Source organism: Pinus tabuliformis, chromosome 5_2, assembly GCF_031772625.1.
Source record: "Pinus tabuliformis cultivar Carrire ecotype Pingquan chromosome 5_2, CPIR1, whole genome shotgun sequence".
Taxonomy (NCBI): Eukaryota; Viridiplantae; Streptophyta; class Pinopsida; order Pinales; family Pinaceae; genus Pinus; species Pinus tabuliformis.
In genome coordinates, this window is record NC_142306.1 from 1108725823 (window position 1) to 1108752906 (window position 27084).

General features: G+C 43.2%; 1 protein-coding gene and 1 non-coding gene across 4 annotated transcripts in view; one reads left to right on the forward strand and one right to left on the reverse strand.

Moving 5' to 3' along the window:
- Positions 1–27084, reverse strand: part of LOC149163103 (cinnamoyl-CoA reductase 1-like) — a 244089-nt gene that overhangs the window by 101286 nt on the left and 115719 nt on the right. For all 3 annotated transcript variants that reach the window (XM_089437533.1, XM_089437535.1, XM_089437534.1), the window contains exon 6: positions 8832–9018. In XM_089437533.1, coding sequence (XP_089293659.1) covers positions 8832–9018 — 187 coding nt within the window. The remainder of the gene's footprint in view (positions 1–8831; positions 9019–27084) is intronic.
- On the forward strand, positions 24313–24386 carry TRNAR-CCG (transfer RNA arginine (anticodon CCG)). Its single transcript has one exon. It is a non-coding gene; the product is annotated as a tRNA-Arg (tRNA).

A 27084-nucleotide genomic window follows, 5' to 3' on the forward strand; every position in this document is an offset into this window, starting at 1 on the left:
GTCCTTTCGCTTCTTCCGTGGTATCGGTGAAGAAGAAGGACGACACATTGAGAATATGCATTGACTACAGGGCCCTGAACAAGAAGACACTGAAGAACAGGTACCCCATACCCAGGATCGACGAGTTGATGGATGAGTTGAGAGGAGCACGGTTCTTCTCAAAGATTGATTTGAGATCTAGGTACCATCAGATTTGCGTGAGGGAGCAGGACATTCCTAAGACCACCTTCAAGTGTCACTATGGGCACATTGAGTTCTTGGTGACACCCTTTGGGCTAACCAACACCCCCGCCACATTTCAGTCCTGCATGAATCACATCTTCCGCAGTCACTTGAGGAAGTTTGTGTTGGTATTCTTTGATGACATTCTCATTTACAGCAAGACTTGGGAGGAGCATCTCTAGCACATTGAGACAGTGTTGTGTATCTTGCAGGAGCAACAGTTCTATGCCAAAATCTCCAAGTGTGAGTTTGGGTTGACGGAGATGTTGTATTTGGGGCACATCATAGGGGTGGACGGAGTGAGAGTCCACGAGGAGAAGATCAGGGCCATTAGAGAGTGGCCGGAGCCGAGGAACGTGACAGAACTTCGGGGATTCATTGGCATTTGTACTTACTACCGGAAGTTCGTCAAGAGTTTCTCACAGCTTGCTGCACCCCTGACAGATTTGACGAGGAAGGGGGCTTTCAGTTGGTCGGATACAGTGCAGCGAGCCTTTGACAGGCTCAAGGAGGTTATGAGCAGCTGCCCAGTGCTTGCATTGCTAGATTTCACGCAGCCATTTGTTTTGGAGTGTGACACGTCAGGAGAGGGGATCAGTGCAATATTGATGCAGGGAGGACACCCTATAGCCTTTGAGAGCCGGAAGCTCCTTCCGCACGAGAGGTTGTATTCTATATACGACAAGGAGATGCTGGCCATCATGCATGCATTGGCCAAGTACCAGCAGTATTTGGTGGGTAACAGGTTCATGGTGAGGACTGATCACAACAGCCTCAAGTTCCTTTTGGAGCAGAAGCAACTACAGGAGAGGCAGCAGAAGTGGATTAGCAAGATCCAAGCATATGACTTTGACATTGAGTATGTAAAAGGTGAGAACAACGTGGTAGCAGATGCTCTTTCATGTAGACTAGCCACGTTGTCTCTTATGAGCTTGGACACAGACTGGAGGGCTCAACTCTTAGTAGAGTAATCCAAGGACAGATTTGCATGTGAGGTTTTGGATGGGCAGGTGGCGGATGACAGCTACAGGGTGGTCGATGAGATCATCTACTACAGGGGTCGGATCTTCTTGACTGAGGGATCTCAGCTCAAGAAGAAGATGCTCCAGGCATCACATGATTCACCATTGGCCGGCCATCAGGGGTTTACCAAAACCTACAGGGCCATCAGAGAGAGTTTCTCATGGAAGGGCCTCAAGGAGGACGTACTCCAACATATCCAGGAGTGCGACATTTGCCAGAGGAACAAGGGGGAGATGAGCCATCTCGCGGGTTTATTGCAGCCTCTTCCCATTCCGGAGGGGAAATGGGAGAATATTTCGATAGACTTCATCACAGGGCTGCCCATAGTACAGGGCAAGGATTGTATCTTTATCGTCGTTGACCAACTGAAGAAGTACGCACATTTCTTTGCCATATCCGCACACTACACAGTAGCACAGGTGGCCGAGCTGTTTTTCAGAGAGGTCTTCAGGCTACATGGTCTTCATAAGACCATCGTCAGTGACAGGGACAACCGTTTCATGGGCAGGTTTTGGCAGGAGCTTTTTTGACTAGTGGGGACGGAGTTGACACCGAGCACCAGTTATCACCCACAGACAGACGAACAGACAAAGATAGTTAACAAGTGGTTGGAGGGCTACTTGCGTAACTATGTCAGTGGGCAGCAGAGGGCATGGCTGAAGTGGCTGCATCTAGGGGAGTACTGCTACAACACTACACATCACATGTCCATTGGTATGTCACCATTCTATGCTTTGTATGGATATCATCCTTTATCTTTTGTTGACATGATGTTTGGTGATAGCAAGGCTCCGAGAGCCAAGATTTGGATCCAAGAGAGTCAGGATATCCTCCGAGCTCTCAAGGATAACATGGCTACAACGCAAAACTAGCAGAAGTTGTGCGCTGATAGGGGTCGGGTGGAGAGACAGTTTGAGGTAGGGGACATGGTCTACCTACGATTACAGCCATACCGACAGTCGTCACTGAAGCAGAAGAGGGCTGAGAAGCTCAAGCCCCGCTTTTATGGGCCATACAGGGTGATACGCAAGATTGGACAGGTTGCATATGAGTTGGAGCTGCCCCAAGGCAGCAAGATTCATAACGTTTTTCATGTATCATCCCTGAAGAAGGCATTGGGGCAGCCGGTGACAGTGACAAATGAGCTATCCCCCATGGATGATGAGGGGCATTTGGTGTTGCAGCCAAAGGCTATTATTGATACCAGGGAGAGCCAGCTGCGGAGTAGGACAGTCCGGGAATTCTTGGTGAGGTGGAAGAATTTGCCGGATGAGGATGCCACTTGGGAGAGTGAGAAAATCTTGCAGCATCCATCCCTTCAGTTGCTTGAGGACAAGCAACATTTTGCCGGGGGAGACTGTAATATTCCTAATTAGCCATCGCTAATTGGAATATTCGATTTTTCTTATTTTTTCCTTCTATAGTTATTTATGAATAAAAAAAGTGAGGAAAAAGGGGACATGACTCACTTCTAGAATAAAATTCACTTCCTAGTAGCACAACGTTGTGACTTAAAGGGGAGCCAAGGGGGCCAAAGGGGACACAGAGATGGAGCCCACACAGACACTTGGAGGGACTTCGCAGAAGGGAAGAAACACGTGGCATGAGAGGAATTACAATGGAGAAGGTGGGCCTTGGGATTGAGAGAGGCAAAGGCTATAAAGGAGAGAGGAGATTCCTCATTTTGGCATCTGATTATGTGCATTTGAGCTAGTCACTTCGACTTAGAGCACGCTGGTTGTTTAGCTAGTCTACAACACTGTTTAGTGCATCGAGTGTCTCCGTTCGGAGATCTCACCCTTAGCCCCGGGGGACTTCGAGTGCCTGCTCGGGCAAGGTATTTCCATCAGTATTTTTGCAGTAGTTTCAACAGCATTTTAGGCAGGAGGATTGAGCATCTTGGATGACTGCGCAACACTGAGAGGGATGACGCAATTCTTTCTGGCATGAGTTTTGATTGGGGTTTTGCAGGGGGATTTGTGCTGGGTGATTGAGTAGGGGACCAGCCCTTGCATATTGGAGGACTTTGGGCAGAGTTTCAGGCAGGGTTCTGGAGGGGTTTCTTCAATGGCAGCACAGAGCATTGAGGAACTGCGCAGATCCCCAAGGGGGTGATTTTTAGAGGTTGGCCATTTCAGAAGAGCTTTTTGGGTTTTCCTAGGTTTCTTGAGTAGAGTCCGATTCCAGAGTTTTAGCCTTTTCTGAGGAGGGGAACAACCCCAAACCTTCATTTGATTTTCAGCAGCAGCAGCACTGTAGTTTTCCAGCAGTTGGGACGCAGTTCAGAGAGAAGCCATTCTTTTGCTATTCTGAGTGTATTTCTTCACTTGCCTTGTGCAAGTTGAGGTGCCATCTTCCTGATCACCTCCTATACTCATTCTTCTACTCAGTATAATAAAATGGCTTAGTATTTTTCGCTGCATTTCTTGAGTATCTGTTTATATTTCGTATATACATTATTGTTGTTGCACTGTTGTTATTATATCTCTATGATTTTCTCGGCTACTATACCACTTGTACATTTTGCTGGTTGAGATTTTGCTGGGGTTTGAGGAATATTCCTGGGAAGGGATATTACATCAGTCATTTCAAAACTTTTCCCCAATTCCTTCTTTATGGATGCAATGTAGCTTTCATTGTTCCCTGTCATCAAAAGATCATCTACATATACCACAAGATATACAACTGTTTTGCCAACTTTCTTGACAAATAAAGCTGCATCATCAAGATCATAATGTTTGAAATTGAGTTTCAGAAGATGCTCAGTTAGTTTTTCATACCAGGCTCGCGGTTCTTGTTTGAGGCCATACAAGGACTTCACAAGTTTGCATACTTTATGTTCATGTCCTTTCACAGCAAATCCTTCAGGCTGGGACATAAAAACATTCTCTTTTAGATCTCCATTCAAGAAAGCAGTTTTTACATCCATTTGATGGACTTTCCAACCATTCTGAGCTGCTAGGGCAAAGAGTGTCCGGATAGTAGCCCATTTTGCTGTGGGGGCAAAAGTCTCCTCATAATCGACCCCTTCCTTCTGTGCAAAACCTTTTGCCACAAGCCTGGCTTTGTGCTTGTCAAGTGAGCCATCAGCTTTATACTTGTTCTTGTAGACCCACTTGCAGCCAATTGGTTTGGTTCCTAATGGAGGATCAACCAGCTTCCAAGTGCCATTCTTTATGAGGGCATCATACTCCTTTTGCATTGCTTCTTTCCATTCATCATGAGAAGCAGCTTTTTTGAAGGAATTTGGTTCAAAGTCTATAAACAAGTTCAATTCACAATCATAAGAAACATCCATATCAACAGGTGAATTAGAGTCATCTACATCACCTCCATTTTTCCGGTTTGAATTTCTAGTTCCTATCTTTTCAACCTCATTAGGATGAACACTTTCAAGTGTCTTTGTCAGCGACTTTGGGGGACCTTTCTCAGATGGTCCAGGCTGCTCCGCTGATTGAGTTGGGACTGAATCAAGGTTGAGTCTCCCAATTCTATCAATCACATCACTTAAAGCATCATCCGTTGTTGGAGTTTCATGTAGGGGAGAGTGTTCTTCATAAGAAGATTCCACATGTTGATCTAGTATAGGAATCCCCCCTTCAAGATGTGGAATCTGATTATCAAATTCTTGAAATGATTTTTCTTTTCCGAATCTATGCAAGTGATCAAGTTGCCGCTCAACGACATTGTCAGTTTTGGATGATTCAAGAAAAATTACATCTCTAGATACAACAAACTTTTTATTTACTTCCTCATAGAGACGGTATGCTTTGGAGGTGTTTGAATACCCCAGGAAGATATACTTACGACTTCTTGCACCAAGTTTGTTTCTATGTACCTTTGGTATCAAGGCATAATAGGTGGAACCAAAGACCCTGAGATGCGTTACTGAAGGAACATGTCCATACCACATTTCATATGGAGTCTTGTTTCTAATAGCATTAGATGGACATCCATTCTTTATATATGCAGCACATAGAACAGCATCAGCCCAAAACATTATCTTTACATTTTTGAAGAAGAGCATGGATCGTACCATATTTAAGATTGTCCTATTCATTCTTTCAGCTACACCATTCTATTGGGGATTATAAGGCATAGTTGTTTGATGTTTGATCCCATGTTGGCGAAGATAGTTTTCAAATTCATTTGATGTGTATTCTTTTCCATTATCAGTGCGAATAGACCCAATATGAGATTGTGCATCATTTTCAATCCATTTATGAAAGTTCTTGAATGTTTGAAAAACATGAGATTTGTTCTTCAATAAATAAACCCAACACATTCTGGTGTAGTCATCAATAAATGTCATCATATATTTATTTCCATTTGCAGAAAGAACAGGCATTGGACCACATAAATCTGAATGACTGAGTTCAAGTTTTCTATGTGCTCTTGAATGTGAACCATGAAAACACTGTTTGCTATGCTTTCTTAGAATGCAAGCATCACATTGCTTAAGTTTCCTAGGAATTGTAGGCAAACTAGCAACACCATTTTTCTTCAACAAGCGGAGGCTATCATAGTTCAAATGTCCAAATCTAGCATGCCATAATAAACTTGACGGAAGTGTACCTTCTTCATAATGAGAATTGTATGAGAAATGTTGTGCACAAGCAGAGGTTCCTTGCAGCTTAAGAAGCCTTTCTTCTTCTATTCCCCTCATGACAAGTGAGTGGTCAGATGCTTTTCTTACCTCAAGCTTGCCATCAAATATATGAATGGAGTGACCTTGCTGGCGGATGTGGACCAAGGACAGCAAGTTTCTCTTGAGCTGTGGGAGATATAGAACATGATGCAGAGGAAAGTCTGGAAGACTAGGCAGTTTAAGCCTGATTGTGCCAAGCCCTGATGGCTTGATTTTTGATTGGTCTGCAAAGTACACTGCTCCATCAACATTGTCAGTAAATTCTTCAAAAAAATCTTTTCTATGAGTCATGTGGCAACTTGCTCCTGAATCAAACAACCAATCATTTTTCCAAGAAGCAAGTGAAGCATTAAATAAATCTTTATTTACTCCAATATTACATTGTGCCACAACATAGTGAGCGGATTCAGGTGCTTTACCTTTGTCTGTATCATCAGTTTTACTTTTCTGTTGGTTTCTTTGCTGCTCAATTTTGTCCCCTGGTAACTTGCATGTAAAGGCATCATGTGATCCATTTCTTTTGCAGCGTATGCAGTGCAAATCTGCCTTTTCTCCTTGAGAGTGTTTGCCCCCCCTGCCTCTGAAATATCTTCCTCTTCCTTTTCGACCACCTCTTCCTCTTGAAGAATCTTGAGTAGGATGCTTTTCTTTATGAGCAAGGCACATAGCCTCTTTAGAAGATTCAGGGGCTGTCTTCTTCCCAAAGCTTTCTCTCTTGAGTCTTTTAGCAATTTTTTTCACAAGAGAGTCAAAGGTAATGTCTTTAAGATTTCCATTTGCTTGCAATGACTCAAGATAATTGGAGTAAGTAGGATAAAGTGCCTTGAGAAAAGCAATAAGAGGAATATCCAAATCAATTTTAGTGGCTTGGATATCATGCATTATATACTTTACTTCAAATGCAAGAGCAAGACATCATTATTTTGCAGTTCAAGAGTGAAGAGTTTAATCATGAGTTGAACAACTTCAAGCCCAAAATGTGAGTCATAGAGTTCTTTCAGCGTTTGTAAGGCTTCGAAAGTAGTTGAAAATGGCGTAATATGGCAACTCACCTCTTCACTTACAGATGCTGCAATTAATGCATAGGCTTTGCTGTTCTTGTTTTCCCAAATGGCGAGCTCTTTGTCTAATGTCGGCTGTTCTCGCTGTTTGTCTCTGTCTCCAATGCACACTCCTTTCCACAACTCATTGAAAATGAGGGTGTGTTTTATCATCCGGGACCACTCAGGATAGTTCTCCTTGCTAGTGAGAACTATTCCCACAATGGATATGATTGAATGCATACTGTAACAAAAACTATTGCTGCAAAACTTTTACTCTTAATGGGAAAAAAAAATATAATTCTGATATGACTGGACAGCAAACTCAACTCGACAGCAAATGTCAATACCCAAGACTGTAAATACAAAAATCTGTACAGTGCATTCAACACTTCATGCTACAATGCTTTGACCCACGACCTAGTTTTTTTTTTTTTAAAACTCTATTCGACATATGGCATTCAACACATTTTATATGCCAAAAACTTCAACGCATACATATTTTATATGCCAAAAACTTCAACTGTAGGACCAGCGTTACAATATCATAGGAATTGGCATTCAACACATTTTATATGCCAAAAACTTCAACGCATACACATTTTATATGCCAAAAACTTCAACACATTTTATATGCCAGCATTACAATGTAAACACAAAGGCAACGTAAATACAATGTTACCAGCGTTACAATGTTACCAGCGTAAATATAATGTAATGAGACCAGCGTTATAATACCAGCGTGAATACAATGTAATGAGACCAGCGTTATATAATACTTGCGATGGCTACCAACATTTCCATTCCTGGTCACACGACACTCTCTTACTTCACTTTCGGAATACCAGTTCTTCCACCAAGCCCTCAAACTTCGAATAAAATTACTCTGTTCGCAACAACTAAATCCACCAGAGCAGTTTGATGCGTTGTTTCATACAAGTTCTGCAGGATTTGCAAATACACTGAAGCTGTCCCTCTCTCAACGCAGTAGCGTTCCTTCACGCAGGTATGGGAATGTTTTCTGAATTTAGGCAGCAAGAAAACAGTGGATAGACTGCGCAGTAGGCACGCAGAGAGGCAGTGGACAGACTGCGCAGTAGACAGAGAGCACAGTAGACAGTGGACAGAGAGCACAATAGGCAAACTCCACAGGGGCAGTGGACAGAGAGCGCAGTAGGCAGAAGGGAGTTACAACTAATTTGGGAGCTGGCTTTGATACCATGTCAGGCCAGGCAGTAACTCCTCAAAACAAATTGATTTGTATATTATTCCTTCAGGTTGGTCTTTACTATATACACGAGGGAGAGACTATTCACTTCATCTCCCGATGACTGTTCATATTACTTATTATTTATTTACATTATATTCACCCAATCCTGATGATTGGGTGTCAACATTGAATAGTGTTCTTTTTGTTTATGAGCTTCATTGGGAAAGGGCTGTGTTTGGGAACAAACAGATGATTTGACAGGCACGCTGGACTGTGTAGAATGTGATCAAATTAACTATTATCTCCTCTTTATTGAAATGACAGTGTAGAGAAACTTTTCATAGATTAATACTCAGTTAGACATGAGGGATGCTTCTGCATTTAGGTCAGATCTCACGATCCAGATTTCAGCTAGGAATGCCATCTTTAGGAAAGTGGAGATTCTTTTCAAGTTGGGAACCAAACCATAGCTGCTAGTTCTCCTTGTTTATGTAGGAAAGAGGATCTTGTATGAGCACTCTTTGGCTCCTAGATGTGAAGTTATTGGTTTACGTGTTTATTGATATATTCTGAAATATATGATGCATTTGTAACAAAAATATATAAATTTCATTTCATTTAACACCTAGATTAAAATCAATATTTGCCAAATATTCTATATAGGAGTTAAACAGGATGTGCAAACTACCTGTGTATTTTATGTTCAGGATATAGTTTTTCCACCATCTCAGCAAAGTCACTCCAATGGATTGTTGCTTCAACGCAAATGTGCCTTCCTGACGCTGATGGGGTTTCATATAGTAAGATATGTCCTTTTGCAACATCTTTTACATGTACGCAGCCTGTGTATAAATTCTGATATTTTTCTGTGCCACCTGTTTCATAACCAAGTTAGCAAAGTAATGCTATTTTATTGAGACAAAATTCAACATAATCCCTCATAAAAGGAAAAGGTCAATGGCTATTGGAGCATGGGATATGAGTGAAATTAAGTTGAAGAAAATTTATAAAACATCCTGAAATAATATAAAAGATATTTAGAAGCTGAAATATAAAGACCAGATTATAAGTATAAAATAAATGAAAGATAAATTGAATAATATCTATTCACAAAGCAACTTAGATACTGTCAATGATTATGCAGAATGTAGAGTTTATTGTCAAACATTGGAATCCTTGGAATCCTTGTGATTGATTGCACAGATGTTTCAGTACTTTATATAAATGATTTTAATCAATGCATTCAAACCAGATCTTCAAACTTTTGAACTTGTTGAATTTTAGGATCTGACAATCAGACAAACGATTTGATGCATTCAAGTTAATAAATTATTCTTCTTTAACCTTCATTTAAAATGCACAAATCCAAACACAGTTTTCTATAAACAAAGACGTAAAGACATATATTAAAGAATACATAGATAACCTGCTCACAACTGGACATCATTAGTCACCTTCTTTTTAAGGCTTCTGGTCAAGTGATATACTAACAGTCGAAGGAATGCACTTTGGTATAAAGTTTTACCTAACTTCCTATGGAGGTAGATATCAGCGTTGGCAAAATTTTGAGGAAAATGGAATGTCTAACCACAGATTAAGCATGGTAGGACTTGTCACTGTTGCTGCACAAAGTAGCAGGCCTAGTTTGTAGGCTAAAGCTAGAGGGCACAACAACACTTGGGACAGAGGCCCACTGTCACCACAACCTATGTCCCCTTCTCTTGGATTTTCATTGACGGCAGGAGTCCCAATATCTGTTATGAATGTAATTCATAAAAATAATAAATGTAAATATAAATATAATAGATAATAGATGATAATTAATTAACTAATAATTAGTTAGTTAGTAATGAAGAGGTATGTCCCTAAGGACATAACCGTTGGTGAAGGAGTACCTGCCTAGGGTATATAAGCAAGCCCTCACCCTCATTGTAATCATCTCATCAATTCTTTTATATAATATTCAATACACAGTTGTCCTACAATGGATGTCTTTGTCTTCTAAGTATTTTGAAGATTACTCTGCTGCATATACGAACCTTGTTCATTACAGTGGTATCAGAGCAACGTTGGCTGTTCCTTGCCTTTAGCCATCAACTCTTCGTCAAATTAAACATTTCGCTACATAATTGGAGGTTCTCCATTCTACTGGTTTCGCCATTTAGGCCTTTGGCCATTTAATTAGAAAAAGACGCTTTTAATTCCCCGCTTAGCCCCCTTATTACAGCCCCTTTTGTAAATTTCTGTATAGGGCTAGAACCAGGGGCTTAGCCCTCAGGCGCTAAGGCCGTCGAACCCGTGTCCGACAGCCTTTTCCTTTGTTATCGCAAATCCCGCATGTTGCGCTTCAACTGTGTTTCGCTTGTGGCGTTTCCCTTTGTCCTCATGATCATCGATCCGTGGGTTTGGACCCGCCAAAAGATATCGCAATTGCAACCACGGAGAGGGGGGACTCTTTACCTTTTTCTTTGGAGCGGGCCAATGGTCCGAACGCGAGGTCCATATAGATCATGCCATAATTTTATATTGCATCCGGAAGGGAAGTCCTGCAAATCACAATCACACTACATTGTTGTCTTAAGCCTTCACCCCTTAACTGCTGTGATCGCCGATCTGCGAGGTGATGTCATCACTGCCACATGTTCGCCTGCCATGTCATCTCAGTGGACCAATCAGAGGCCGCCACATGGTCTATTGGAGGAGAGTGAAAAGGGCCCGCTCAACCCTATTTTGTCATGCCTTTCCTGTGTTAGCCTTCATTGGCCCCCCCCCAGCGAAACAGTGAGAAATCCCAAATCGCAATCCGCTGATGGCCGATATCTCTTAAGTGGGAGCCCTTTGCCTTCGCCGATGGCCAATGTGCGATATTGCTTGTGGCTCAACACATGTACCCCGCGGAGGAGAGAGAAAAGGGCCTGCCCGGCCCTGTTTTGCAGGCATTTCCTGTGTTAGGCCTTTATCGGCCCTCCCCGGCGATTGCAGCGATAAATCGCAATTGCCCTTTGCATCCGCCGATAAGCCTTAAGAGTGAGACATTAACCCCGTCGATGGCCGATATGCGATTGTGATGAACTATCCCGAGCCCCAATTGCGATTTTTCTTCAACACTTAGCCATTTTTTCTCGTTTGCTCGACTTTCCAAAGGGATTGTTCAATAGGCTCTAACGTTTGCTCCAGAAGTACATTTTTAGACTTCTAGATACCATTGGAAAGCACTTTCCGAGCACTAGGAAATGGAGAGGGTCTGATCTGGCTCAGATAGCTTCTGTGGCCCAAAACATTAGCATCAAATTTCACTGCTATTGGGCATTTGAAGCAACTGGTGACTAAAAAAGCAGTGAGTGACAACATTGGCTCCTACTGGGGGTAGTGCCTTGCAGGCAAGGTGATGAGAACCTACAGACTAATATCCTTCACCATTGGGCATGGAGTTAGTAATAAATGCATCTTTGTAATCAACAAAATTTCCATGGGACTTACCTCTTGATTCTAAATTGCAAAAATAAAAATTCTAACAACTGAAAAGTAAATGCTCAGCTGGTGAGTTTATTTATGTACAATCCTACTTATGCACAGTACTTAATTCAGCTAAGTATGTTCAACTCTCTAATAGAGCCAAGCTAGCATAAGAGTACTGGACCACATGCCTTCATACTGCTGAAGAAGAAAGGTTAAAACATGCATGCAACATGAAAAATCTGCAAATGAAAAGCTTGAAGCATGCTCTGGACACAACCATTGTTGCTAACTTAAGAACTTGCTCATGTACTCAGCCACAGGGTCATGGAATGAACAAGGAAAATTTGCAGCTGCCTCCTTTTCATGAGTAGTCTGTTGGCCGATATCCTCTTGGCCAGGGCAGCTACAATCATCGTTCAGCTCCTCAACTTCAGCCTTTTCAAGAAAATCCTGCTACTGGGATCTTTTTCTCCACTTGCTGGCGAACAACTCCTTCTGAACTCCTGCGACCATCTCTTCCTCCTCTAAATAATTTGAATCACAGATTGGAAGAGGGTCTTGGTCTTGTTCTCCATGTGAAGGGTGTGTGTTGTGAACTAGAGCCTCTTTGTTGACCTCCTGATCAACCTCCTCTTCTTGCACATTTGGTGATGCTTCCTGATGAGAATAGATGTTTTCTCGGAGAGGAGCTCCACAAACATCTTCAGTAGATTCATCAACCTCGGGATTGTTTTCATCATTACAAAATTTGCAGCAATCTTCAAACATAACATTCGGTAAATAAAATGTCTTGTAATATTGATGGAATGCTATATGGAAACATTTCAAGGAAGATATGCTGCCCTGAGGTAGTATTTTAAACCAAACCCTAGCATCCCCGTCTAAAGACAATTTGAACAACTTCATTAGTGCATCTTCAAAAAGAATACCTTGTTGCTCCATATTCATGAAAGTCTTTGAGGTGTTGTTAAGGTCTTCTCTCCGAGTTCCCACTGAATTTGGGTAAATAGCTATCCCACTCATGAAATGAAGGAACTTGGTTAGGATAACCAGCAATGGAAGAGAAATCCAGTGGGGCAAATTGGTTGGCCAATAATGCAGGAAGGGCCATCTTGAAAACCTCCCTATATGAGTGATTTCAGCTTCAAAAGTAGGGGAAGGCTTTCGGCTGCTGTAACATCAGAGTGAGTATGAGGCCTCTTGAAAGCCAGGATGATCGAACAGAGATATGGACAGTGGAGTCGCCAGGATGTTTACCATAAAATTGACAATGGAGTCACCAAGATGAGAGATCTTCAACCCACACTTCCCTTGCTCACCTAACAGGGGAAATGTAAAACTTTGTCGTACCCAGGGAAAAATATTCTAATTCATTCCTCGGCAACAGCGCTAGAAGATGCTGTGGCTAAATCTTGCATGTACAACACAAGTGCAGCAGGGGGCAAGGAAAGCTCCCTAGAGATAGCCTATGAGTTGATTGTAGACCAGTGCCTAGGACATCTTAAATAGAGGAGTGCTTGTGAGGTTATATGTGAGCGAGTTGCAACACTCCAATTGTCACATAAAACAAAAAAGGAAATAGGAGGGGCTTGGTTCAATAAGCTTTCAAAGAGGAAGATTCAGGCCAACTCATGGATCCAAATGTTGGAGGTATTTGGGAAATCTCAAAGAGAAATGATTTCTCCTTCTGGTGGCCGACACACGAAAATGAGACAGCGTAAACTGAAGTTCTATCATTGGTGGAGAGGAGGAAAGGAGGGAGAGAAATAGATGCATAGGGCTGTAACAAACAGAATCTTAAGCAGCAATGTTCTAGCAGAAAGGGGAATTCAATGGATAGGGCTATAAGAAAGACAAAATCCTAAACCATGGTTTTCCAATGAGATGATAGAAATAGAGGAGAAAAAGAAGGTTTCAGATCAAACATAACATGGGTATCGTTCTCTGCCAAAGCAACTAAGATAAATCCATAGATTGAAGAGGAACCGAATGCGTTCATTACACTATTTCAAAGAATGAAAAACACAAGTGAAATGAGATTACCAAGAGGAACTTGTTGCACATTAATCATGCTTGGAATCAACAGGGAAACACCATTTATCCCAAAGGGCCCAATTACCAGTCCATACACTCAGCCATGGTATCAGTGAAGTCCCATAAAAACATATTGAACCAAAATGTGTAATATTCCTAATTAGCCATGGCTAATTGGAATATTCGATTTTGCTTATTTTTGCCTTCTATAGTTATTTATGAATAAAAAAAGTGAGGAAAAAGGGGACATGACTCACTTTTAGAATAAACGTCACTTCCTAGTAGCACAACATTGTGACTTAAAGGGGAGCCAAGGGGGCCAAAGGGGACACAGAGATGGAGCCCACATAGACACTTGGAGGGACTGCGCAGAAGGGAAGAAACACGTGGCATGAGAGGAATTATGCTGGAGAAGGTGGGCCTTGGGATTGAGAGAGGCAAAGGCTATAAAGGAGAGAGGAGCTTCCTCATTTTGGCATCTGATTATGTGCATTTGAGCTAGTCACTTCGACTTAGAGCACACTGGTTGTTTAGCTAGTCTGCAGCACTGTTTAGTGCATCGAGTGTCTCCGTTCGGAGATCTCACCCTTAGCCCTGGGGGACTTCGAGTGCCTGCTCGGGCAAGGTATTTCCATCAGTATTTTTGCAGTAGTTTCAGCAGCATTTTGGGCAGGAGGATTGAGCATCTTGGATGACTGCGCAGCACTGAGAGGGATGACGCAGTTCTTTCTGGCAGGAGTTTTGGATTGGGGTTTTGCAGGAGGATTTGTGCTGGGTGATTGAGCAGGGGACCAGCCCTTGCATATTGGAGGATTTTGGGCAGAGTTTCAGGCAGAGTTCTGGAGGGGTTTCTTCAGTGGCAGCGCAGAGCATTGAGGAACTACGCAGATCCCCAAGGGGGTGATTTTTGGAGGTCGACCATTTCAAAAAAGCTTTCTGGGTTTTTCTGGGTTTCTTGAGTAGAGTCCGATTCCAGAGTTTCAGCCTTTTCTGAGGAGGGGAATAACCCCAAACCTTCATTTGATTTTCAGCAGCAGTAGCGGGGATGCAGTTCAGAGAGAAGCCATTCTTTTGCTATTCTGAGTGTATTTCTTCACTTGCCTTGTGCAAGTTGAGGCTCCATCTTCCTGATCACCTCTTGTACTCATTCTTCTACTCAATATAATAAAATGGCTTAGTATTTCTTGCTGCATTTCTTGAGTATCTGTTTATATTTCGTATATACATTATTGTTGTTGCACTGTTGTTATTATATCTCTGTGATTTTCTCGGCTACTATACCACTTTTACATTTTGCTAGTTGAGATTTTGCTGGGGTTTGAGGAATATTCTGGGTTAGGGATATTATAGTGGTATCAATGCATAGATCTGGCTCAGCTTGTGGAGCTAGCAATCTACGACACCGGGGGAAAAGCCCTACATCTGTTACAGAGGTAGGAAATACAGAGACACTGGACGTAGGTTGGAGAACACCTATGGGGAGGGAGATTGTGTTCCTGTGGTGGACGTAGAACAGGAAGAGCCTGTGGTGGACGCAGAGCAGATGGTAGATGAGGACGGGAAGAGATTTGTAGATATGCTCCTCAAATCAGTACAAGATCTGTCGAGGGAGATCGAGGTGATGGGGCAGAGATTCACAGCAGTAGAGGCTAGACAGAGTGAGAGTCCACGGGTTTTCCAGGTCGGTGAGGGATCGGGTGCATCCCACCATTTGCCAGAGCAGCGTGATACTACCCAACAGGTGGCCTCACATACCCCTACACGCTCTACCATGCCCACTTTCTTAGGAGCAGACACGGGGGCCGAAGCCCAGCAAGAGGCAGAGCCCGGTCATATGGGCGATTATTTTGCAGAGTACCAGGCCTATGGGCAAGAGTTCAGGGAGGCTCTCTCATTCAGAGATTTTGTTCAGCTCCAGCGGGATAGTAAACCCCGCGACCATCACAGAGGGTACCGGCATTACCATGATGGTGACACCCACCATGCAGCAAGCAGATTCCACTTGCCTACGTTTGATGGTTCATCAAATAGTTTGGCAAAGTCTTGGGTGGAGAAGTTGGACATTTGTTTCCAGCTTAACCAGATGTCAGAGACAGAGGCCATCAAGGTGGCAACATTGAATATGGATGGTGAGGCTCAGGATTGGTGGTTTCATGGGATGGTTACACTCGGACACTCCACAGTGACGACATATGCCAAGTTCACCAGGAGATTGATTGAGCGATTTGATTGGAGGGATCTCGAGCAACATTTTGTTGAGCTAACGAGGCTCAAACAGACAGGGAGCCTAGAGACCTATATTGCATTTCTTGAGGGTCTCAGTGATGGTGCCAGATCTATCCACGGCACGGAGGATCTGTATGTATGTTGAGGGGTTAGCAGAGCCACTTCGGGGTGTAGTCCGATCCACTAGACCAGCCACACTCCAGGACGCTATTAGCAGGACCCGGGACTTACAGGATGTCTTACCCAGGACCTTGACACCTTACCCCCAGAGAAAGATAGGACCCGGGACTTACAGGATGTCTTACCTAGGACCTTGACACCTTACCCCCAGAGAAAGACTTTCCAGTCTAAGGGGAAGGATGTGAGGATTCCACCCCCAAAGGGCAATCCAGGACGAGCACAGATTGACGATGATGCCAAGAGGAAGCTGAAGAAAAAGCGGTTATGCTTCACCTGTCAAGAGCCATGGGCACCAGGACATAGATGTGCTGTTGGCAAAGCACATTTTATTGAGGTATTCTCCGAGAGCAGTGGGGAAGAGGATGATGAGGATGATGTGGAGGCAGGAGATAGTCATGCCGTGCAGGGACCTTTGCCACCTCCACTGCCAACAGCAGGTGGTGCATCTTTTGCACCTACCGGAGGGGCCCTTGTAGCATTGCGAGGAGTTCCCAAGTATCTGACGCTACACGTACGGGGGACAGTACGTGGCCAACGATTATATGTTTTGGTTGACAGTGGGGCAACTCACAACTTCATTGATGCACAGATGGTTGAGTGGAGAGGTATACAGACAGAGAGCTTCGATGGGTTTTCAGTCTTGGTCCCAGGAGATCAGACCATGATGTGTGCTCGTTATGTTCCAGAGCTGTCAGTAACGATGGGCACCTACACATTGACTGACCACTTTTTCGTGGTCGATATCCCGGACACCAATGTGATACTGGGTGTTCAATGGCTTATCACTCTAAGGGAAGGTCACAACAGATTGGAAGACCCTAGAGATGGAATGGGATGATGAGAAGAAAGGGAGGCATGAGAAGATACAGGGACAACACACATATCCGCCTCAAACTGTTTCGGCTCATCGAATGGAGGCAGTCTTCCGGAAGGGGGACATAGAGTGGGCAATGGAGTTGCGTGCATCAGAGGCAGGGACTACAGGGCAGACAGTACATCCACAGATACAGTCCATCCTTAATCGGTATGCCATATTGTTTGGGGAGATTCCGCCAGGACAGCCACCGGACCGGGGATTTGAGCACACCATTGAGCTTGAGCAGGGCATACAGGCAGTGATTACCACCCTCTATAGGCACCCCAAGGCCTATCGAGATGAGATTGAGCGGGCTATCCAGGAGTTGCTGGCTCTTGGGCACATTCGGCTGAGCACGAGTCCTTTCGCTTCTTCCGTGGTGTTGGTGAAGAAGAAGGACGGCACATTGAGAATGTGCATTGACTACAGGGCCCTGAACAAGAAGACACTCAAGAACAGGTACCCCATACCCAGGATCGATGAGTTGATGGATGATTTGAGAGGAGCACGGTTCTTCTCAAAGATTGATTTGAGATCTGGGTACCATCAGATTCGCGTGAGGGAGCAAGACATTCCCAAGACCACCTTCAAGTGTCACTATGGGCACTTTGAGTTCTTGGTGATGCCCTTTGGGCTAACCAACACTCCCGCCACATTTCAGTCCTGCATGAATCACATCTTCCGCAGTCACTTGAGGAAGTTTGTGTTGGTATTCCTTGATGACATTCTCATTTACAGCAGGACTTGGGAGGAGCATCTCCAGCACATTAAGACAGTGTTGCGTATCTTGCAGGAGTAGCAGTTCTATGCCAAACTCTCCAAGTGTGAGTTTGGGTTGACGGAGATGTTGTATTTGGGGCACATCATAGGGGTGGACGGAGTGAGAGTCCACGAGGAGAAGATCAGGGACATTAGAGAGTTGCCAGAGCCGAGGAACGTGACAGAACTCCGGGGATTCATTGGCATTTGTACTTACTACCGAAAATTCGTCAAAAGTTTCTCACAGCTTGCTGCACCCCTGACAGATTTGACGAGGAAGGGGACTTTCAGTTGGTCGGATACAGGCTCAAGGAGGTTATGAGCAGCTGCCCAGTGCTTGCATTGCCAGATTTCACGCAACCATTTGTTTTGGAGTGTGACGCGTCGAGAGAGGGGATTGGTGCAGTATTGATGCAGGGAGGACACCCTATAGCCTTTGAGAGCCGGAAGCTCCTTCCGCACGAGAGGTTGTATTCTATATACGACAAGGAGATGCTGGCCATCATGCATGCATTGGCCAAGTACAGACAGTATTTGGTGGGTAACAAGTTCAGGGTGAGGACTGATCACAACAGCCTCAAGTTCTTTTTGGAGTAGAAGCAACTACAGGAGAGGCAGCAGAAGTGGATCAGTAAGATCCAAGCATATGACTTTGAGATTGAGTATGTCAAAGGTAAGAACAACGTGGTAGCAGATGCTCTTTCACGTAGACCAACCACGTTGTCTCTTATGAGCTTGGACACAGACTAGAGGGCTCGACTCTTTGTAGAGTACTCCAAGGACAGGTTTGCATGTGAGGTTTTGGGTGGGCAGGTGGCAGATGACAGGTACAGGGTGGTCGATGAGTTCATCTACTACAGGGATCGGATCTTCTTGACTGAGGGATCTCAGCTCAAGAAGAAGATACTCCAGGCATCACATGATTCACCATTGGCCGGCCATCAGGGGTTTACCAAAACTTAGAGGGCCATCAAAGAGAGGTTCTCATGGAAGGGCCTCAAGAATGACGTACTCCAACATATCCGGGAGTGCGACGTTTGCCAGAGGAACAAGGGGGAGATGAGCCATCCCGCGGGTTTATTGCAGCCTCTTCCCATTCCGGAGGGGAAATGGGAGAGTATTTCGATGGACTTCATCACAAGGTTGCCCATGGTACAGGGCAAGGATTGTATCTTTGTCGTCGTTGACCGACTGACGAAGTACGCACATTTATTTGCCATATCCGCACACTACACAGCAACACAGATGGCTAAGCTGTTCTTCAGAGAGGTCCTCAGGCTACATGGTCTTGCTAAGACCATCGTCAGTGACAGGGACAGCTGTTTCATGGGCAGGTTTTGGCAGGAGCTTTTTCGACTAGTAGGGACGGAGTTGACACCTAGCACCAGTTATCACCCACAGACAGACGGACAGACAGAGATAGTTAACAAGTGGCTGGAGGGCTACTTGCGTAACTATGTCAGTGGGCAGTAGAGGGCATCGCTGAAGTGGCTGCATCTAGGGGAGTACTGCTACAACACTACACATCACATGTCCATTGGTATGTCACCATTCTATGCTTTGTATGGGTATCATCCTTTATCTTTCGTTGACATGATGTTTGGTGATAGCAAGGTTCCGAGAGCCAAGATTTGGATCCAAAAGAGTCAGGATATCCTCCGAGCTCTCAAGGATAACATGGTTACAGCGTAGAAGCAACAGAAGCTGTATGCTGACAGGGGTCGGGTGGAGAGGCAGTTTGAGGTAGGGGACATGGTCTACCTACGATTACAGCCATACCGACAGTCGTCACTGAAGCAGAAGGAGGCTGAGAAGCTCAAGCCCCGCTTTTATGGGCCATACAGGGTGATACGTAGGATTGGACAGGTTGCATATGAGTTGGAGCTGCCCCAAGGCAACAAGATTCATAACGTTTTCATGTATTATGCCTGAAGAAGGCATTGGGGAAGCAGGTAACAGTGACAGATGAGCTACCCCACATGGATGATGAGGGTCATTTGGTGTTGCAGCCAGAGGCTATTATTGATACCAAGGAGAGGCAGTTGCGGAGTAGGACGGTCCGGGAATTCTTGGTGAGGTGGAAGAATTTGCCGGATGAGGATGCCACTTGGGAGAGTGAGAAAATCTTGCAGCATTCATCACTTCAGTTGCTTGAGGACAAGCAACACTTTGCCGAGGGAGACTGTAATATTTCTAATAAGCCATGGCTAATTGGAATATTCGATTTTGCTTATTTTTGCCTTCTATAGTTATTTATGAATAAAAAAAGTGAGGAAAAAGGGGATATGACTCACTTTTAGAATAAAAGTCATTTCCTAGTAGCACAACGTTGTGACTTAAAGGGGAGCCAAGGGGGCCAAAGGGGACGCAGAGATGGAGCCCACACAAACACTTGGAGGGACTGCGTAGAAGGGAAGAAACACGTGGCATGAGAGGAATTACGCTGGAGAAGGTGGGCCTTGGGATTGAGAGAGGCAAAGGCTATAAAGGAGAGAGGAGCTTCCTCATTTTGGCATCTGATTATGTGCATTTGAGCTAGTCACTTCGACTTAGAGCACGCTGGCTGTTTAGCTAGTCTGCAGCACTGTTTAGTGCATCGAGTGTCTCTGTTCGGAGATCTCACCCTTAGCCTCGGGGGACTTCGAGTGCCTGCTCGGGCAAGGTATTTCCATCAGTATTTTTGCAGTAGTTTTAGCAGCATTTTGGGCAGGAGGATTGAGCATCTTGGATGACTGCGCAGCACTGAGAGGGATGACGCAGTTCTTTCTGGCAGGAGTTTTGGATTGGGGTTTTGCAGGAGGATTTGTGCTGGGTGATTGAGCAGGGGACCAACCCTTGCATATTAGAGGATTTTGGGTAGAGTTTCAGGCAAGGTTCTGGAGGGGTTTCTTCAGTGGCAACGGAGAGCATTGAGGAACTGCGCAGATCCCCAAGGGGGTGATTTTTGGAGGTCGGCCATTTCAGAAAAGCTTTCTGGGTTTTTCTGGGTTTCTTGAGTAGAGTCTGATTCCAGAGTTTCAGCCTTTTCTGAGGAGGGGAACAGCCCCAAACCTTCATTTGATTTTCAGCAGCAGTAGCAGCACGGTAGTTTTCCAGCAGCTGGGACGCAGTTCAGAGAGAAGCCATTCTTTTGCTATTCTGAGTGTATTTCTTCACTTGCCTTGTGCAAGTTGAGGTGCCATCTTCCTGATCACCTCCTGTACTCATTCTTCTACTCAGTATAATAAAATGGCTTAGTATTTCTCGCTGCATTTCTTGAGTATCTGTTTATATTTCGTATATACATTATTGTTGTTGCACTGTTATTATTATATCTCTGTGATTTTCTCGGCTACTATACCACTTGTACATTTTGCTAGTTGAGATATTGCTGGGGTTTGAGGAATATTCCGGGTTAGGGATATTACAAAATGACAACACAGAGTTCTGCCCTCGCGGGTCCGAGAATCCGGAACGTCTCTATTATGTTTCATGCCCTTATTTATAAGAAGAGGGGGAGAGCTTTGAATTACAATCAAAATATATGAGCCTGAGCCCCAGTTGTCATGCTAGACTAGTTGTCTCAGCTCTGTCAGCCTCTGCTATCACCTACATAAGATTATAATAGGGATCAGATCCCTTTCTTGTTAAAATACAGAAATAAATGCTCAGAGAAAGAAAGTCAAGAGAGGAAAGAGGAGGTGTCCTCTTGCTAATTCAATGGAGGCCTTTGATCATGCCACATCCTACCATGATGCGTTCCACTTGCTTCTTGGGGCGGTTTACTGCTGCATTGGTCGGCTTCTGTCAACTCTCCTTTGACTACTTTCGGCACTGACTTATGGAGGCGTGTTATAGGCTGAGTCTTTTTCTGTGTAGAGGGATGGGGCACCATGCCGTGCCATTAAGTCCTCCTGAGTCCCCTCTATACTGTTCTGCAGTTGCGCCATGCTCCATTAACTATTATAGCTGTTGGCCCATCCACCCATTTAAATCACTGCAGGACACCATTGGAGCACCACGGTCGCGGGTCTCTAAACACTAAAAACAGACAAAATAGGCAAGCACTTTTAATTCCCCCTTTGCCCCCTTATTACAGCCCCTTTTGTAAATTTCCATATACAGCCGAGGGGCTAGAACCAGGGGCTCAGGCCTCAGGTGCTAACGCTGTCGGACCCATGTCCAAGAGCCTTTTCCTTTGTTATCGCAAATCTTGCATGTCGCGCTTCAATTGTGTTTCGCTTGTGGCATTTCCCTCTGTCCTCGCGATCGCTGATCCGCAGGGTCGAGCCCACCAAAAGATATCGTAATCGCAACCACGAAGATGGGGGACTCTTTACCTTTTTCTTTGGAGTGGGCTGATGGTCTGAACGCGAGGTCCATATAGATCATGCCATAATTTTATATTGCATCCGGAAGGGAAGTCCCACAAATCGCAATCGCACTACACTGTTGTCTTAAGCCTTCACCCCTTAACTGCTGCAATCGCCGATCTGCGGAGTGATGTCATCACTGCCACGTGTCACCCTGTAAGTGGTGACACATGGCACCCAAAAACAGCCCCATAGGACCCCTGAAAATGCCAAAAATGAGTGCCACGTGTCTGCCTACCACGTCATCTTCCGTACCTGCCACGTCATCACTGACGTCAGCTGCCATGTTAGCTCAGCGGACCAATCAGAGGTCGCCACGTGGTCTCCTAGAGGAGAGAGAAAAGGGCCTGCCCAGCCCTGTTTTGTCATGCCTTTCATGTGTCATCCTTCATCGGCCCTCCCCCGGCGAAACAATGAGAAATCGCAAATCGCAATCGGTTGATGGAACTACAGATATCTGTAAGTGGGAGCCCTTTGCCTTCGCCAATGGACAATATGCGATATTTCTTATGGCTCGACACGTGTACCCCACGGAGGAGAGAGAAAAGGACCCGCCCGACCCTGTTTTACAAGCATTTCCTATGTTAGGCCTTTATCGGCCCTCCTCGGCAATTGCAGCGATAAATCGCAATCGGCCTTCGCATCTGCCAATAAGCCTTAAGAGTGAGACCTTGACCCCATCGATGGCCGATATGTGATTGTGATGAACTATCCCGAGCCCCGATTGCGATTTTTCTTCAACACTTAGCCATTTTTTCTCGTTTGCTAGGCTTTCCAAAGGGATTGTTCAATAGGCTCTAACTTTTGCTCTGGAAGTCCATTTTCAGACTTCTATATACCATTGGAAATCTCTTTCCGAGCACTAGGCAATGGAGAGGGTCTAATCTGGCTCAAATAGCTTTTGTGGCCCAAAAAATTAGCATCAAAATTCACTGCTATTGGGCATTTGAAGCAACTGGTGACTAAAAAAGCAATGAGTGACAACAACTTCTAAAATCGCGATGTTTGAACATCCTAGGGCTAAGGTAGAGACCAAGAAGAGCAAGTCTAAGGGTCGGGTTGAGGAAGTCCTAGGCATGGCCCTTAAGAAACTTGAAAAATTATCCAAGGACATGAACTCGAGGGATAGGTTGTATATGAATAAAGTCACTGCTCTTGAAAAGGCTCGAAAGTCAAGTTATACCCAAAAGAATAAGCCTTTATTCAAGAAACCTAATGATGAAAGCAAGCAGGGTCCACCCCAAGTTCCCAGCACTTTTACTCCGACCAATGCTCTCGAACAAGAGGAAACATCTTCTGAAGATGAGAAAAGTGATAATGAAGAGAGTAGAGATGAAGAGGGTGGTGAAAAAATGAACATAGTTGGTGAAACCCAAGCTTTCAACATTATGTTAGGTGACACATACACCCATCCTCCGATAGTGAAGTAAATATTGAAGATGAAAAGAATGAGCCTATCCTCAATGTTGATGATAGTGGAGGATTCAAAGGGGTCCAATACTCGAGGAAAAATGAAAAAAAACCCTCCACAACCTCCAAAGAATCAAAAAAGAAGGATACTCCTCCTAAGCAACCCCCTCGCAAGGAACCACCAAAGAGAGATCCTCCTAAGAAAGATAACACCAAAAAGGATCCTCCCAAGGGGGAACCCAAGCACAATACCAAATACAAGAACATTGAACTTGATATTGATGCAACGGCTGCTCTAGTAAAGATGACCATATGGGTTCCTATCAAAGAAATGGCCAAACTTCCATCACAAAGATGGCACGTAAAGCAAGCCTTAGGGATTGAGGAAGTAGAGGACCCACCTATCACCTTGAAAAATATACATCTCTCTAATACCAACCCTGGTCATGAGCCATTTTTGCTTACCTTAGTTGTCAATGACCTTTTTCTTCATAACTGCATGCTAGATTTCGGGGCTTCTACAAATATCATGCCATTAAAGGTCACAGAGCAAATTAATCTAGACACTACTCGTAAATACAAGAAAGTATATGCCTTTGACAGTAAATCTATTTAGGTTGAATAAATTATTAAAGATCTCAAGGTGTCATTAGAGACATATCATTCCTTGAAATGCAGCAACTGGAAATAATTCTTCTAACTGATAAATTAATTATGCAGTTTACTTTGTTTACAACAAAATAACAAATTATTCTCATTGCAATTTCTTCACCATAAAAAACACTGCAGAAGAAAAAATAGGAATTGAGAAATGCTAGCACACACACATAAAAATGACACAATGATAACGAATCCTATTCATCCTTTACAATGATCTTATAGATCATTCGATAGGGTTGGTAGCTCAGCGGATCAGAGCTCATGGTTCCGGACCGTGAAGTCAAGGGTTCAAATCCCTTCTAGCCCAAAAGATGTTGTATTTTAAATGAAAATTCCTTTCCATCGCGGTATAGGAGAGAATCTTTCTTTATAATAGAATAAAGTATTCTATCATAATCCCGGATCGATACTTCAGATTCCTAATCAATAATGAATGGAAATGATTTCTCAATGATTCATTCCACTATTGATTAATAATTTTCATCATTGTATTTATACTTATACGACTTCTCTTCATACAAAATAAGATAGGAAAAGTAACAATTTTCACCTTTATATGGAAGGAAAACTCTATGTCTATAAAGGAGTGGTTCGAAGACAAGCGTAAAATAACTGCATTACTAAAAAATTCGGTCGAAAGGGATAGTAAGGATGCCAATGAGACGGAGAAAGACAAGAATAAAAGTATTGATTACGCTAAAATTAAGAAGTTATGGGCTCAATGCGATAATTGCGAGAACTTACTATATCTCAGATTCTTGAGAGAGAATCAAAGTGTTTGTAAAGAATGTGGATATTATCTGCAAATGAATAGTTCAGATAGAATAGAACTTCCAATTGATCGTGACACTTGGCGTCCTATGGATGAAGACATGTACACTCTAGATGTTCTTCAATTTTATTCTGAGAATGAACCTTCTCATTCTGATAATCTTAATTTTGAGGATGAATCTTATAAGGATCATATCACTTTCTATCAAATAGAGACAGGTTTAACTGATGCTATTCAAACAGGCATAGGTCAATTAAATGGTCTTACTATCGCACTCGGAGTTATGGATTTTCAGTTCATGGGAGGTAGTATGGGCTCTGTAGTAGGTGAGAAAATAACCCGTCTGATCGAGCGCGCTACCGCGGAATCTCTTCCATTAATTATGGTGTGTGCTTCCGGAGGAGCACGTATGCAAGAAGGAAGTTTTAGTTTAATGCAAATGGCTAAAATAGCTTCTGCATTATATATTCATCAGAAGGAGAAAAAGTTGTTATATATATCGATTCTGACGTCACCGACAACTGGTGGAGTGACTGCTAGTTTTGGCATGTTGGGAGATATTATTATTGCCGAACCTAAAGCGTACATTGCATTTGCAGGTAAAAGAGTAATCGAACAGACATTAGGTCAGAAAGTGATTGAAGATTTTCAGGTGACTGAGCATTTATTTGGTCATGGTTTATTTGATCTGATCGTTCCACGTAATCTCTTAAAAGGTGTTCTGAGTGAACTATTTTGGTTTTACGTTTTACGGTCTTCCTTGTAAATAAATAAAAAGAAAAAAATGAACGTTGAGTTTCCTTATCAGGAAAAAGGATCAAATCGAGTTCCTTGTAACGGAAGTGACAGTGATACAGTTTCTTATCGCGGCGAAGGAGAGAATTGCTTTTCACCCCCTTCTTATTAACAATTTATGATCCTCGAGCCTATACTAACAATCCATATAGCCAATTCTCCGCTTTCAGAAATCAGAGAAATTTTGGTCAGGATTCATGTTCTTCCACTATTTTACTTATATAGTAAGTGTTCTAATGGATCTCTATGTTGTAATATAGAACTCATTGTTGAACTCATCGAGATCTTATTAAAAAAAAAAATTGCCCCAACTGGAAATGCTTTTTTAGTATTTTCGGGAGAGACGGGGAAAGGAACAACGAACACTTGCATACATGTATTCTATGAAGAAGGACGAATGGGACCGCTTATTTGGTCCCATCACTTATTTGACCTTATAATTATTCTTTGTAATATGGATAAACATTTCATTGATTAAGTAAGGTACTCGTTCTATGATAATTCCTAACCTACTCCCTAACCTACTCTCTAACCTACTCCCTATCCTACCCTCTATTTTGGTGCCTTTAGTCGGCTTATTACTTCCGGCAATTACAATGGTTCTTTCTCATCTGTATATTCAGAAGGACGAGATTTTATGAATCTGATCAAATCAGATTTAATAAATGGGTTTAGATCTTTCAATTGCAGAACAGATAGGATATCTATATCTATTTTAGATGATATAAGATAGAACTCTTATAGACACAAAATAGGTATAAATATCCAAATTATATATATATGAATATGGATATTTATTCATATTCATATTCATATACATATACAGATAGGATCTACACATATGTCAATAAATAGGTATGGGTCAATATGTTAATGTGGTCGGTTTTATTTTTTCATACGGTATAGATATCTATTCCAGGAGATATTTATACTCCACTGATCCAATGTTGTTTCTAAAATTGAGAAATTAGGGAAGGACCCATTTGAAATGGATGGTAAGAATGGACAAGAAGACAAACTTGGCTGACTTAACTGAAAATTTATCTATCTATCTATCTATATAGATAGTTCATAAGAGTTTGGGAACCAAAGGATAAAAAAGTTGGCTATTCCCTCAACTTCAATAGGATGGAATTGAATACAATTTTTTATGAATCGTCGATCCAAATGGCTCTGGATAGAACCTATAACAGGGTCTCGAAAAAGAAGTAATTTCTTTTGGGCTTGTATCCTCTTTCTGGGTTCACTAGGATTTTTCCTAGTCGGGATCTCGAGTTATTTTGGTGAGAACCTGATACCCCTATTGTCATCTCAGCAAATACTCTTTGTTCCACAAGGAATTGTAATGTGTTTTTATGGTATTGCAGGTCTGTTCATTAGCTCTTATCTGTGGTGCACAATTTTGTTCAATGTGGGTAGTGGCTATAATAAGTTCGAT